Source organism: Triturus cristatus, chromosome 5_1, assembly GCF_964204655.1.
Source record: "Triturus cristatus chromosome 5_1, aTriCri1.1, whole genome shotgun sequence".
NCBI lineage: Eukaryota > Metazoa > Chordata > Amphibia > Caudata > Salamandridae > Triturus > Triturus cristatus.
The window spans coordinates 813406056-813419032 of NC_140587.1; the positions used below are offsets into that span (position 1 = coordinate 813406056).

At 43.9% G+C, this 12977-nt stretch overlaps 2 protein-coding genes across 2 annotated transcripts in view; one reads left to right on the top strand and one right to left on the bottom strand.

Moving 5' to 3' along the window:
* The window catches only part of CEP76 (centrosomal protein 76), a 275662-nt gene extending 273843 nt beyond the window's left edge, over positions 1–1819 (bottom strand). The window contains exon 1 of the mRNA XM_085605853.1: positions 1620–1819. Within this exon, the coding sequence (XP_085461979.1) occupies positions 1620–1682 (63 nt within the window). The 5' untranslated portion in view covers positions 1683–1819. The remainder of the gene's footprint in view (positions 1–1619) is intronic.
* Positions 1820–1985: 166 nt separating this feature from the next.
* Positions 1986–12977, top strand: part of PSMG2 (proteasome assembly chaperone 2) — a 47869-nt gene continuing 36877 nt past the window's right edge. The window contains exons 1-3 of the mRNA XM_085605854.1: positions 1986–2415; positions 7252–7420; positions 11937–11995. Coding sequence (XP_085461980.1) covers positions 2356–2415; positions 7252–7420; positions 11937–11995 — 288 coding nt within the window. The 5' untranslated portion in view covers positions 1986–2355. The remainder of the gene's footprint in view (positions 2416–7251; positions 7421–11936; positions 11996–12977) is intronic.

A 12977-nucleotide genomic window follows, 5' to 3' on the forward strand; every position in this document is an offset into this window, starting at 1 on the left:
AGGCTTGTAGCTTGGTTGATTTCAGGAGAGTTTGGCAAGTGCATGGACTATCAAAGGAGGCTGAGGATCTCATCGCACAGTCTTGGTCTACATGGACAACAAAGGTCTATAGGTCAGCGTGGAGAAGAGGGTGTGATTGGTGGGTTGAAAGGGGTTTGGATCCCGTATCAGCACCTGTAGCTGAGGTGGTTAATTTTTTATCAGCTCAATATAGAAGCGGTTTGGCGTACAATACTGTTAATTTAAGTAGATCTGCGATTTCAGCAGGGCATGATTTGGTTGACGGTATACCTGTTGGACAGCACACTTTGGTTAAAAGATTGGTTAAGAGCGTTCGAGTAGGTCTACCTCCAAAAGCGAAGTATAGTGCTCTTTGGGATGTTTCAGTGGTTCTGAAGGAGTTAGATGGATGGGGTGCGAATTCGAGTTTGGATTTGAAGTTTTTGACTTGGAAGCTGGCTATGCTTTTGTGTTTGGTTTCCTTTAGGAGGGTCTCTGATATTAGAGCTTTAGATGTGAATTCTAGATGTTATCCACCAGAGGGTGTATGTTTTGAAGTAAGGAAAAGAACAAAGACTATGTCTAGGACGATTTTTTATCCTCTGTTAGAGGGGAATGATAATTTGTGTGTGGTTAGCTGTCTTAGAGAATATGAGAAGAAGACTTTAGGGTTGAGACACAGTGCTTGCTCACAGTTGTTAATTTCTTATAAGAAGCCTTTTAAAGGAGTTTCTTCACCTACTTTGGGTAGGTGGGTTAAAGGAGTAATGTGTAAGGCTGGATGTGAGTGTCTTTGGAGCACATTCTGTCAGAGGAGCCATGGCTAGTAAAGCTTTTATGAGAGGTTTAAGTTTGAGTGGAATTCTGAAGGCTGCCGATTGGTCGAATGATTCAACGTTTAAAAGATTTTATTTTAAACCTGTGGAAAATGTGTTGGAAAGAGTTTAGATGAACTTTGAACATGCATAATAGTGGCCTCCGGGCCTTGCCATAAAATGCAGATTTTCCACAGTTTTAATGGGTAGAAAATCATGATTTTATTAAAGGCACGGAGGCTAATATTATCCCTCTGCTGTTCCCGCCCTATTTTATTAATTATTTATTTTGTTTATGTAGGTTAATGAAGAAGAGTTGGACTTCAGGATCAAGTTCGGGAGAGGTCTGAAAGATTGGAATTCAGAACCAGCAGAAGGATTTGTGTTTTTGGGACTTTATGTCGCAGCAGCTAAAAGAGGAAGATGGCTGCATGTTCTACGTTCTAGAGCTTATGTGTATTCAAATTCTAGAGTTTGTTGCTTCTGTGCTTTGAGGAGCAATAAAGGTGTTGTGCATAATATTAGCCTCCGTGCCTTAAATAAAACCATGATTTTCTACCCATTAAAACTATGGAAAATCTGCATTATTAACTAAAAAACACAGTTTAACTGCTTGTCACCCATGAGAAATCTTAACGTCAAGCATATGCACACTATACAAAAATGTCCCAGCTAGGCATGCAAAAAAATTTGCATAGATGGTCCAGGTGTCAGCTTATGAAGCATTTCTTTTTCGTAAAACGTAAGACAGACGAACTGAGATTGACAACAATCTCCCACCCCTAACCCTAAGGGACCACTGGCCTTGTGCAGCTGGCTGTGGATGATCTGCCGCAGTTCCGATGCTTTCTCCGGGTGCAGCGCCATCCTCCCTGAGTTATTCCGCGGCTGCGAAAACTTTGCAGCATACGGGATGGAGTGTCAGTAACTGCTTTCAAACACTGGCGGAAAGAGCGGCGCGAGGCTGCCCACTGGACCGCCTGAGTCCAACACATACAGGGAAATTGCGGAGTCACGTTTCGCGCAGCAAGCAAGGCATTCCCACCCTTCCAAACTGGCACCGGCCAAAGTCGGGCATCCTCATAATCAGTTATCAAATGGTCAGTCTTATGCCAACAGACCAGGGCATCAAAACAGTAGTCCAGCGCATATATGACGTCAGCGTGCGTCGCAGTAGAAGGAAGGACCCATTTTTGTTTTATTTTGCTGGTGAGTCCGAGAACAATAAACCGTGGACTAATAGAAGTAAGGGAGTTCTTACAACTTAAATAGAGGCAGCTGCAATGAGAACAGACAGGGCCAGCTGCTTTTGCTATTCTGCTTTTTTGTCGTTAAACCACGTGTGCGGCCGTGACTAAGGTGAAGAGCAAACGAACGCAAACGTGAAGTAATGGACTATACCAACATGGCCGCCAGAGTGTACTTGTAGCACCCTTTCTATGTCTACTCTACAGATTGCCAGTAGTCGGATAAACTCGAAGTCTTTTGCTGTGCTTGTGCTGTCGCTTCACTGGACTTGAACTTCGCTATAGTCAACACGATGTTTGTTCCTTGTGCTGGTCTATCTCCACCGCATTTTCGTGATTGCACTTTAATACTGGTAATTGAAGTAAATTATTCTTTATGTTATGATGTTGGTTTTAGGAATTGCCAAAGTAATATAGATTGATAATTAAGGTATGATTTCATGTATACGTTTTTGCATATTTGATGGTGTCGCATGCCAGTAGGTATTACGGTGCTTATTTCTTCTCAGAAGAAGATTAACATTTTACGTTTATTCTTCAGCTTCGCGAATGTAGTTATCTATTTATACTGACAGCCTCAACGTGATCAGACGTGCTTAAAAAACAAGTGCTTGTAACGAGGAATCATCCAAGTAGTTAAAAGTAAAGTCCTTTATTGAAGGAAAAGGAGCAACACAGCTTTACAAAAGTATAATCCTTCCTCCCACTTCAACCGCTCCAGCTGCACTGTCGTAAAACTCCAGAACATGCAGATGAAGAAATGGAATGATATGAAGGTTACAGATATTAGAAAGGCACGTGAAGCCGCGTGCAAAACAAACTCAAACCACAACAAATGTAAAGTAACACAACAGTGGTTAATAGAACAGTAGCAGCAGGTGAGATTAACAACAGATCAGTTTGAGCGATATATATATTTGCAAGGTAAAGGTCTAATATTTGCTAGACCTTAACATTAAGGAAGGTTTAGAGTTATTGAATGAAGAGCTTGCTTGAATCAACTTTTGGAAATTAGTTCCAGTAGAATGGCTGTAGAATAAAGAAGCAAAAAACACTCAAATGATGAATGGAGCACAGAACCAGTCATACATTCTCCCCCTACCCCCTCAGAGATCTGGATTAAATTCGTCATAGTTTTGCTCACCACACCACCTCTGTTTATGCAAATTAGTCTTGAACCTGCTCCTCATGAGATATGAGATCATTCCAGCCTGAGCTTCCAGGTCAGGTCCTCCCTGAACCTGAAAACAAGCATCCTGTGGCCTGTTTCGGGGTATCACTCCTCATCAGCCAGGCTAGAATGAATTCAGTAGTATAGTGAGCACGTGACCCACGTCCAGGCATACCTTTCCCACTTAAGGCGACAAAACAAAAATACACACTAATGATTGACAGAATACAGAAAGAATCAAACATTTGCCCCTAGTCAGGGATCTGAGTTAAATCCATCATGTTTTTGCTCACCACACCACCCCAGTTTGGACCCAGCCATATGCAAATCAGTCTTGACCTTGCTCCCCATAGGACCAGTCCAGCCCAGCCCGAACTGCCAGGCCTGGTCCTCCCTGGATCGGAAAACAGGTATCCTGGGACCGGATTTGGGGTGTTGCACCTCATCAGCCAGGCTGGCTTGAATCCAGTGGTATAGTGAGTACCGGACCCAAGTCTGGGCATACCCTTTCCAATTAGGGTAACAAAGTGGCAAAAACACACAACTGATAGAATGCAGTACAAATCAAACATTTACCTCCAATCACAGAGCTGGGTTAAATCCATCATGTTTTTGCTCAGCACGCCACCCCAGTTTGGACCCAGCCAAATGCAAATTAGCCTTGATCCTGCTCCTCATGGGAACAGTTCAGCCCTAAGTGCAAGGCCAGGTACTCCCTCGACTGGAAAACAAGCATCCTAGGACCTGTTTCGGGGTATCACCCCTCATCAGCCAGGCCAGCTTGAATCCAGTGGTATAGTGAGCACGGGAACCCCGCCTGGGCATACCCTACCCACTTAGGGTGACAAAGCAAAATAAAAACACACAAATATGGATGGAATGCAGAACAAATCAAACATTCACCCCTAATCACGTATCTGGGTTAAAGCCACCATGTTTTTGCTCACCATGCCACCACAGTTTGGAACCAATCCTATGCAAATCAGTCTTGATCCTGCTCCCAGTAGGAACAGTCAAGTCAAAACTACCAGGCCAGGTCCTCCCTGGACCAGAAAACAAGCATCCTAGCTAGGACCAGTTTCGGTGTATCATCCCCCACACCCCTCTAAAAAACTGATGAATTCAACCCAGATCTGTGACTGGGGTGAATGTTTGCTTTGTCCAGCATTCCATCCATTATTTGTTCTTTTTGCTTTTGTCACCCTAAGTGGTAAGGGTATGCCCAGACATGGGTCCCATGCACACTGTGCCACTGTATTTAGGCTAGCCTGGCTGATGAAGGCTGATACTCAAAAACTGGTCGCAGGATGCTTGTTTCCAGGCCAGGGAGAACCTGGCCTGGTAGTTTAGACTGCACTGTTCTCATGGGGAGCCGGGTCAATACTCATTTGCATATGACTGGGTCCAAACTTGGGGTGGCGTGGTGAGCAAAAAAACAATGGATTAAACCCAGAATTGTGACAGGGGTGAATGTTTGATTTGTTCAACATTCTGTCCATCATTTGTTCTTTTTAGGTCTCGCCTACGCAGCGTGCATGCGCTTCATAGGAGGACCTTTAGCCGTCGTTCTGCTCTTTTTCGAAGTACATACTCGTCTTTGTAACGGCATCCACCTTGAGGGAGCGTGCAAGGGCGCCCCACAAGCACGAGTATATGCTTCCAAAAAGAGCAGACTGAGCGCGCACCACTCCCAGGCTCACCTCCTGCTCGCCCTCTCTCTCTCACAAGCGCTCCCAGGACAGTACTGATGCAAGCACGTGTGTCCTCAAAACAGCTGCTCCGGGCAGCGGTGGCGGTTTGTTTTTTCTGAACTCCAAAGCAGTCTCCTGTCAGGAGGAGGCGATGGCTTCCCTTGTTCTATCATTTTCTGCATGATTTTTTTTTTTTTTGCTGACCGATCTTCCCACCCACTTCCGGCACCTTTAATCAATAGCACACCCAGCTAGCTGAACTCGCTGATCACTCACGCAGCTCCTGTTTAAGAAGGGGAGGGCAATTAAGTTTGGCTTGGGTGTCTAAACTCGCTGAGTGGTGCCTGATTGTCACGCGACCGACGCGTGTTCGTGACGGCTACTTTGGGGTTGGGAACTCCTGTTCTGGCGCAGGAGAGTTGCTTGAGCTTAGGGAGGGAAAAGTCGGAGTGTGAAACCATGGAGCGTGCTGGAAAAGACCAGGAGCCAGCTGCACAAAAGAGGAACCTTCCCTGGTAGGAAACAAAAACGCCTGTACTCCTGTTTGTTGGGCCGTAGTTTGCGTATTGCTATCCACGCTTGCTTTGTATTAGATACAGACTTGCACATTCATAGTAGGTTTAGACTTGATCATATGCTATCTTGATTCACCACACAGCCTAGCAATTGATTTGCCCCATTAGTTCCATAGTCAATTGTGTGATTATAGTTTGTCCTCGACTAATGGCTGGACTGGTCTTGGAAGGCATCTGTGACTGAGGAAATACACTTTACCTGGCGAAGAAGCGATTTAGCCAGCTGCCAGGAAAACAGTACAGCTTCATTTCAGTAGACCAAAAAATAGAGGAAGTTCAGTGCCAAAATAGTTTAGATTCTATACAAGGCACAAGTCCTAAACAAACATTGGCATAGCCAATAGGTCTCGCCTTTGGGACCTTATAAGTATTTAATGATGCAGCCCAATATCCTTGGTGCAACATCAACTGTTGCATAGCTAAACACTTATAAGGTCCCAAAGGCGAGACCTATTGGCTATGCGAATGCTTGTTGCTTTTGTCGCCCTAAATGGGAAGTGTATGCCCAGATGTGGGTCCCATGCTCAAAGTGCCACTGGATTCAAGCTAGCTTGGCTGATGAGAGGTGATACCCCGAAACCAGTCTCGGGATGCTTGTTTCTGGTCCAGAGAGGACTTGGCCTGGCAGTTCGAGCTGGACTGTTCCCATGGAGAGCAGACTCCAGACTGATTTTCATATGGCTGGGTCCAAACAGGGGTGGCACGATGAGCAAAAAAAAAATGGATTAAACCCAAATCTGTGACTGGGGTTGAATGTTTGTTTTGTTCAGCGTTCTGTCTATCATTTGTTCTCGTTGAAGAAGAAAGAAGGGCCATAATTTAGATACTAAACAAGTTCGTTTTGGCGAGGCCATAGATTCTGATTTGAACATCTTAGTTCACAGTTGTGAATATAACGGGCTAAAGTACTTCAAAGGCCAGATAGTCTTTAAACGCTGTTTGAAAGTGGTAGAGTCTTGTGGGAGCAGAACCCCTGTACCCCAATATTTAGAACTGTACCCCAATCGTGACAATCCCAAATTTTAAAATTTCACTAATTACCTCAGGAGGTACCACTTCCGAACTGATCTAGTATAAGAGAACACCACCAACAGTTTTATCCCCTTGTTATTGTTAGGTCTCGCCTGACCCAGCGCATGCGCTGGTCTGGCGAGACTTATTGAGGGGGCTCCAAAAAGTGCTACCAGGCCAGCCTAGAGCTACAGTGCATGTGTGCGGGCGCGCGTGCCGCGCTTGACCGCGATTACTTTCACTTTCGCGGCCACACGGCCGCTTTGATGTTTGACCGCGATCACTTTCACTTTCGTGGCCGCTTGGCATAGCCAATAGGTCTCGCTTTTGGGACCTTATAAGTATTCAGTTATGCAACTGTTGCATGGCTAAACACTTATAAGGTCCCAAAGGCGAGACCTATTGGCTATGCCAATGCTTGTTTTTATTTTGGCGAGTGGAGGGGTGATGGGGAACGTCAGTAGGAACATGATTTCACCTTAAGCAGTAGGTATTTGACTAGGGTTAACACTGATTATATAGTGCCAAGACTTGAAATAAAGGGAATTATAAGAAATTGCTCTAGTAATATGCTGATCATTGCATTCTGTAGTCAATATTTATTCATATTTGTTTTCCTGGACAGCTGAGTGCACAAATGTTACTAGGTGTTGCAACTCAGTTGGAGGGGCATGTGTTAAAATCCCAAATCAGCAAGACTGTGCTGATTCAATTCACTTTTTACATTTTCTTCCATTTCAGCCAGCTGTGTCTGTGGGGAATGTCGGCCAGCTTGCAGTGGACCTCATTATATCTACAATGAAGATGGTGAAAGTTGGTTATTTCTACACAGACTGCCTGGTACCGATGGCAGGAAGTGATCCATATGCCGATCCAGGAGCAAATTCAAAGCTGAGTATAAATGCTGAAGGTACATTTCTGCGGTTTAAAAGACAAGTTTGACAATTGTGTTTTCAGTCATTTGGTAAAGCATTATAAGTTGCCAAGTTACCAATAATATTGTCTTGGATCTGCATGAAACATTGAACCATAACAGAATGTGGAAACCAAGGGCTTCTTGTAAAACTTTATATTATAAACATTTAAGGTGGAAATTCAGCTAACCTAGCAATTTTAGTTATACTACAAGCATACGTGTTTGTTGTATGATACTTATTCAGATCTAACATATGTAAGCCTGATACTCAATGCAGAGTGACCCCAGATAACCATAAGTCCCAACAAGGTTGACCATTGATTGGTACAAGTACCGCATTCCATCCTACCATCCCGCCATACAACATACATTCACTCTTGGTGTAATTTCATAGTAAATACCCCTCAGTTGTATTAGATTTTGCAGAGGAAGTGTTCCTCACGTAACATTGACAGCCATTTTTGTAAAAAAAAAAAATACCCTTACATTGTTACTGATAGCATAATTTACGATGTGAATGTCGGCTTGTTGTCTTTTGAACCCTGAGTGTTTTCATAATGTTTTCACTCTCTTACTCTCCCTCTTTATATTCCCAAACCTGTCTAAGTTCCCTATTCATACCTTCTAAGATTTGTTTGTGGTTTATGGCCTCAAGCTGAACTATATGTAGCCCACAGTCTTCCCGGATTGTGACTTTTCAGGTGGTAGCTGTAGTCCAAATACAATTTTGTATAAAGTTTAACAAGTGAATTCGGAATTACTAAAATTCACTCACTGCTTAGGTAACTCACTGGCATAAGTAGCTGCTCTTTGCAGGCAAGAGCAATGCCGGCTCCCATTGCATGCAGGGAGCTGACTGGGGCCGTGGGGGCTTTGGGGCTCCACCCCGCAGCCCCAACGAGTAAATGGTGGGTGGGCACCCGCCTTTAAGTAATGCGGGCCCAGGATTATGTCCCCGGGTCGCTAACTCCTCTGGGAGGGGGGCCGTCCGCCCCCCCATCCCCTTTATGTGAGGTAGTAGCCCTGTGAGATGGGGTCCTCAGGGACTAATAAGGGACCACGTACGTCCCCTCATCTTTAAGAAAAAAAACATGGGGTTGGGGTCCGCAGATCCTAATAAGGCTGGGGGGGGGGGGGGAGTAAATGGCCCCCTCATCGTTTAGATAAATAAGGCCCTGGGGAATGGGATCCCAGGCCTTAATAAAGCTTGGGGAGGGGGGCATACAGCCCCCCTCCTCTTTAAAATATATGTGGCCCTAAGGGTGATGAGACTTGGGTAGTGGGGGCTATGCGGCCCCCTCCCCTTTGTGAAGTAGTGTCCTTGAGGAATAGGGCCCCCAGGGCCTACTAAGGATCGGGGAGAGGGGCCATTTGACACCCACCCTTCGCTTTAATGAAAAAAAAGACCCTGGGGGATGGGGTCCGCAGAGCCTAATAAGGCTCTGTGGGGGGGCACGTGACCTGCCCAACTTTAAAATAAATAAGGCAGTAGGAGATTTGGTTGGTACCTAGGGCCTTATGAGACTCAGAGAGGGGGATTGCGCGGCCCCCCTCTCATTAAGAAATCAAAGAAAGTCCCTGGGGGATGTGGTCCTCGGGGCCTAATAAGGCTCAGGGAGGGAAGCCACGCAGGCCAACCCCTCTTTAAAATAAATACGGCCCTGGGGGATGGGGTCCCCAGGGCCTGATGAGGCTCAGGTAGGGGGGGATCATGCAGTCCCCCTACCCTTTTTAAAAGATACAGCCCCAGGAGATGCAGTACCTAGGACCTATTAAGGATCAATATGTGGGGCTGCGCAACCCTCTTCCCTTTTATTTATATTTTAGCTCCAGGGGATAGGGTCCCCGGGTCAGAATTAGGTTCAGGGAGAGGGGTGCCGCCCCTCCCTTTATTAATTATTCAGCCATAAGGAGATGGGGTCTCTGGGGCCTAATAAGGTTTGGGGGAGGGGGGTCACGCGCCCTGTGGCCAACCCCCCTGCTATGCAACACCAAAGACCCTGTGCAGTGTGGGATTGGCTGCCTTGGGGGGAGGGGGGCTGTCCAGAAAGCCAGGCCCTGTGGTCAACCGCCCGCGGCCAAAGCCTGTGCGCATCGTAGGGTTGGCTGCATATAGGGGGTTGGTTGCAGGGCCTAGCCACAGACCAGGATGTTTGGCCAACCCTCCTCCCCCTTGACCCCACGGACCAAAGGCCCTCCTGCACAACATGGGCTTGGCTGCCTTTGGGGGGGGGGGGGGGGGGTTGGCCAAAGGGCCTGGCCACAGGCCAGGCCTTGTCGCCAACTCCCCTCTGTGCACGACCAAAGGCCGTGCGCAGCATGGGGTTGGTGGCATCCGAGGGTTGTCTGCACCCTGCAGCCAAAACTCCCTCTGCTTGGCCATCCAGCAGGGGTTGGATTTACATATGCTAATAAAATATTGCTTTACAGTAAAAGCCCTAGAAATTCACTGAAAAAAATAAAGGTTAAAGTAACGTTATAGTTCGGTAAAATGTTCAGTAACGTTTTAAACTCTAAAAACTACAGAAATCTAAGTAACTATAACTCGTGCCCTAAGGTAACTATAACTTGCACCCTCGTCATGCAGTGCTAATTACCCCACATATTACATCATTCATGACATCTTCTATGACCTCATTGATAATATCACTCCAAACATTTGCAATTAAATTATTGATGAGAAAACTGTTTATGGCGGGGGCACGAGGTATAGCTACCTTAGGACACAAGTTATAGTCACTTGAGATAACTACAACTGGTGAATTTTCAGTGTTTTTTTTTTAGAGTTTAAAATATTATGTTGTTACTAAACATATATTGCAATTAGCAACCTAGGTATGGCACTGGCTCAAACATGCAAAACCACTGAATTTTGCAAGTTATGGTATGCAATGCACACAACATAAACATGCCAGACGATATTAGATATAGTGTAACTCTTGCTACACTGCCTTTTTTCACAGTGCCATTTGTATGTGGGCGGTTTATGCATGAGGCGGCATCACTCATGGTGTGTTTTGTGCTTTGCATACCATAACCAGGGCCACAGGAAGTATATGAGGGCCAAATCGTGCGGCTGGGTTGACTAAATTATTCGGCAAGAAAAGTCGAATTAATCTGCATAATTCAGCATTTTCTGATGGATTTTACTTTAATATTTTGAAATGTTTACACTTGCTAACGCTGTCTGGGCATATATTACACCTCAGTTTAAGACCCAAACATAGCAATAAGCAACAAAAATGTGACCAGTCAGTCTTTGCAAAGGATCTTCCACTGTATGGCAAAATGTCGATGTGATTTTAGTAACTTTTGAACAGCTTGAGCTAGAAACAATTTTTTTTTGTGTTAAAATCTGCAAATTATGAGGCAGATGCGTCAGATCCTTAAGTACGCAAAAAAACACAGCGGCCGCACTATCTCATAATTCCAGTGGCCCTGACCATGACTTGCAAATTTCATTGGCTTAGCATGTTTGAGCCAGAAACATAACTTAGTTTCTAACTTTGTGGTTTTCATTGAGTTTCATGTGTTGTTGTTGTTTAAAAATAAATAAATATATGATGCCTTTATTTCTATCACTCACTAAACATAACTCTCTGCGGTCATCTTCTATTGACAACCAACCCCCCTTTTGCCCGTGGGTGTTTGCCACAGATCCTGTCCTCCTCCTATCACCCCCCATTTAAAAAAAATAAATGTTATGAGAATTTCAGGGCTGGGTTGGTGCTCCGCTGCATGGCTCACGAGGTCCACGAACTCAGAGCAATCTTCATGGCTGGGTACCACAAACTAGGGAAAGGTTTTCTCACTCATGTCTCGCTTTCTGAAGTCCACAGTTCCGAAGCCATGACTACAAAACCCCAAGTGGTGAGTCATGTGTTGTCGAAGCTTGCCCTCTTTTCAAATGAAGCCCTGGATCCATGATATTGATGCACGTACCACAGACCCCTGGTGCAATTTTAGGTGTCAATGTACAGTGAATCCAGAATATTTTTTCGGAATACTTCTAGGCACTTTGTGTTTTTTATTTAAACCGTGGGAGGGCCACCTCACTAAATCATGGAGGTAAGGATGTGCTCACCATTTTGCCTTATGTTGCTTTTGCTTGTTCTTTTCTTAGAAGTGGGCACTGTTGCCATTGTACTGAAAAGGCAGATTTAAAAGAGTAACATTAATAAAAAAATTTAAAAAAGATTTTGATCAACTAGCAAGTTACTTGAAAATAATTTACAACCCAGAATTATATAACAGAATAAAAAAAAAGAGGCACAAAAAGCAGAAAAACAATTGATGATTGCAGAAGCACAATAGTTATAAAGCTATGAATGAAGCATTTCTCACAACGTTTTTGGTGACACTACTATTTTCAAGAAAAGAACCAAAACATGCTGTTAGCATATATCTGTATTAGCAATATACTTTTAAATATCCTGCAGTTGTTTATACATCATTGAGGAAAATGTTGCTACATGGGTAATGAATTATTGCTCTTGTATTCTTTTTGTAGTATATTTACTTCCTGATAAGAAGCTTGCTGTGCTTCAGATCAGATCACTAATAATAAAGGTAAGTGGATTTCAGTTTTTCAAAGATGCATTTTCTAATGTCCTAAACACTGTTTGAGAATACCTCATGAAAAACATTAAAAAGTCACAAGCAAAGCAATGGGACATGTCCAATACAATCTTTATGTAATCAAAACCTTTGTGTTCTACTTAATTTGTACATTTCAGAATAAACACATTTGTCAACATGTTTATGGCAAGATATATGAAACATAGCTAGGTCTTTCTTGGGTTTGTAAAACCTTTGATGAACATGTTGTGGTTTAGAAAAGATAACTGCTAAATAAAGGATCTTTAAATTCTTAGTACATATATTTATGTGTAAATTGGTTACATTTCCAAGTAAGTAAATTAGGGCCTTATATAAAATGCTAATTTCCAATTGTATGTGTGTCACTGTGTGTGTGTGTGTGTGTGTGTGTGTGTGTGTGTGCGTGTGTGTGTGTGTGTGTGTGTGTGTGTGTGTGTATATACATATATATCAGAAAAAAACAAAGGTTACAGGTACGTTCTAGTTAGGAAATGGATTAAAAAAAATGTAGAAAATCACTGAAAAAAACAAAGGTTATAGAGATGTTATAGTTAGGCTCAGGTTTCACTCATGCAAAAAAAAACGGAGAAAGTCAGCAGATACAGGTAGCTGAGCTAACTATACGGCATATTACATCGCTCATGACATGGTTAGTGACTTCACAGATGACATCACTGATGACCTCTCAAATGGCATCATTGATGACCTCATCCAGTGAATGTGAGTGTTTTAAAAAAGTTTGAGTGTTAAATGTATATACCAAGGTGTATTGATGAATTTGTGGGTGTATGAGTGCCTATATGGATAATTCAGTGGGTGCATGACTGACTAAGTGAGCGATTAGGTGTCTCAGTGAATGTATGGGTGAGTGACTGGTTGTGCGAGTACCTGTATGGGTGTCTGAGTGTCTGTGTGAGTGGGTGAGGGTGTGTGTGACTGCCGGTATGGATGA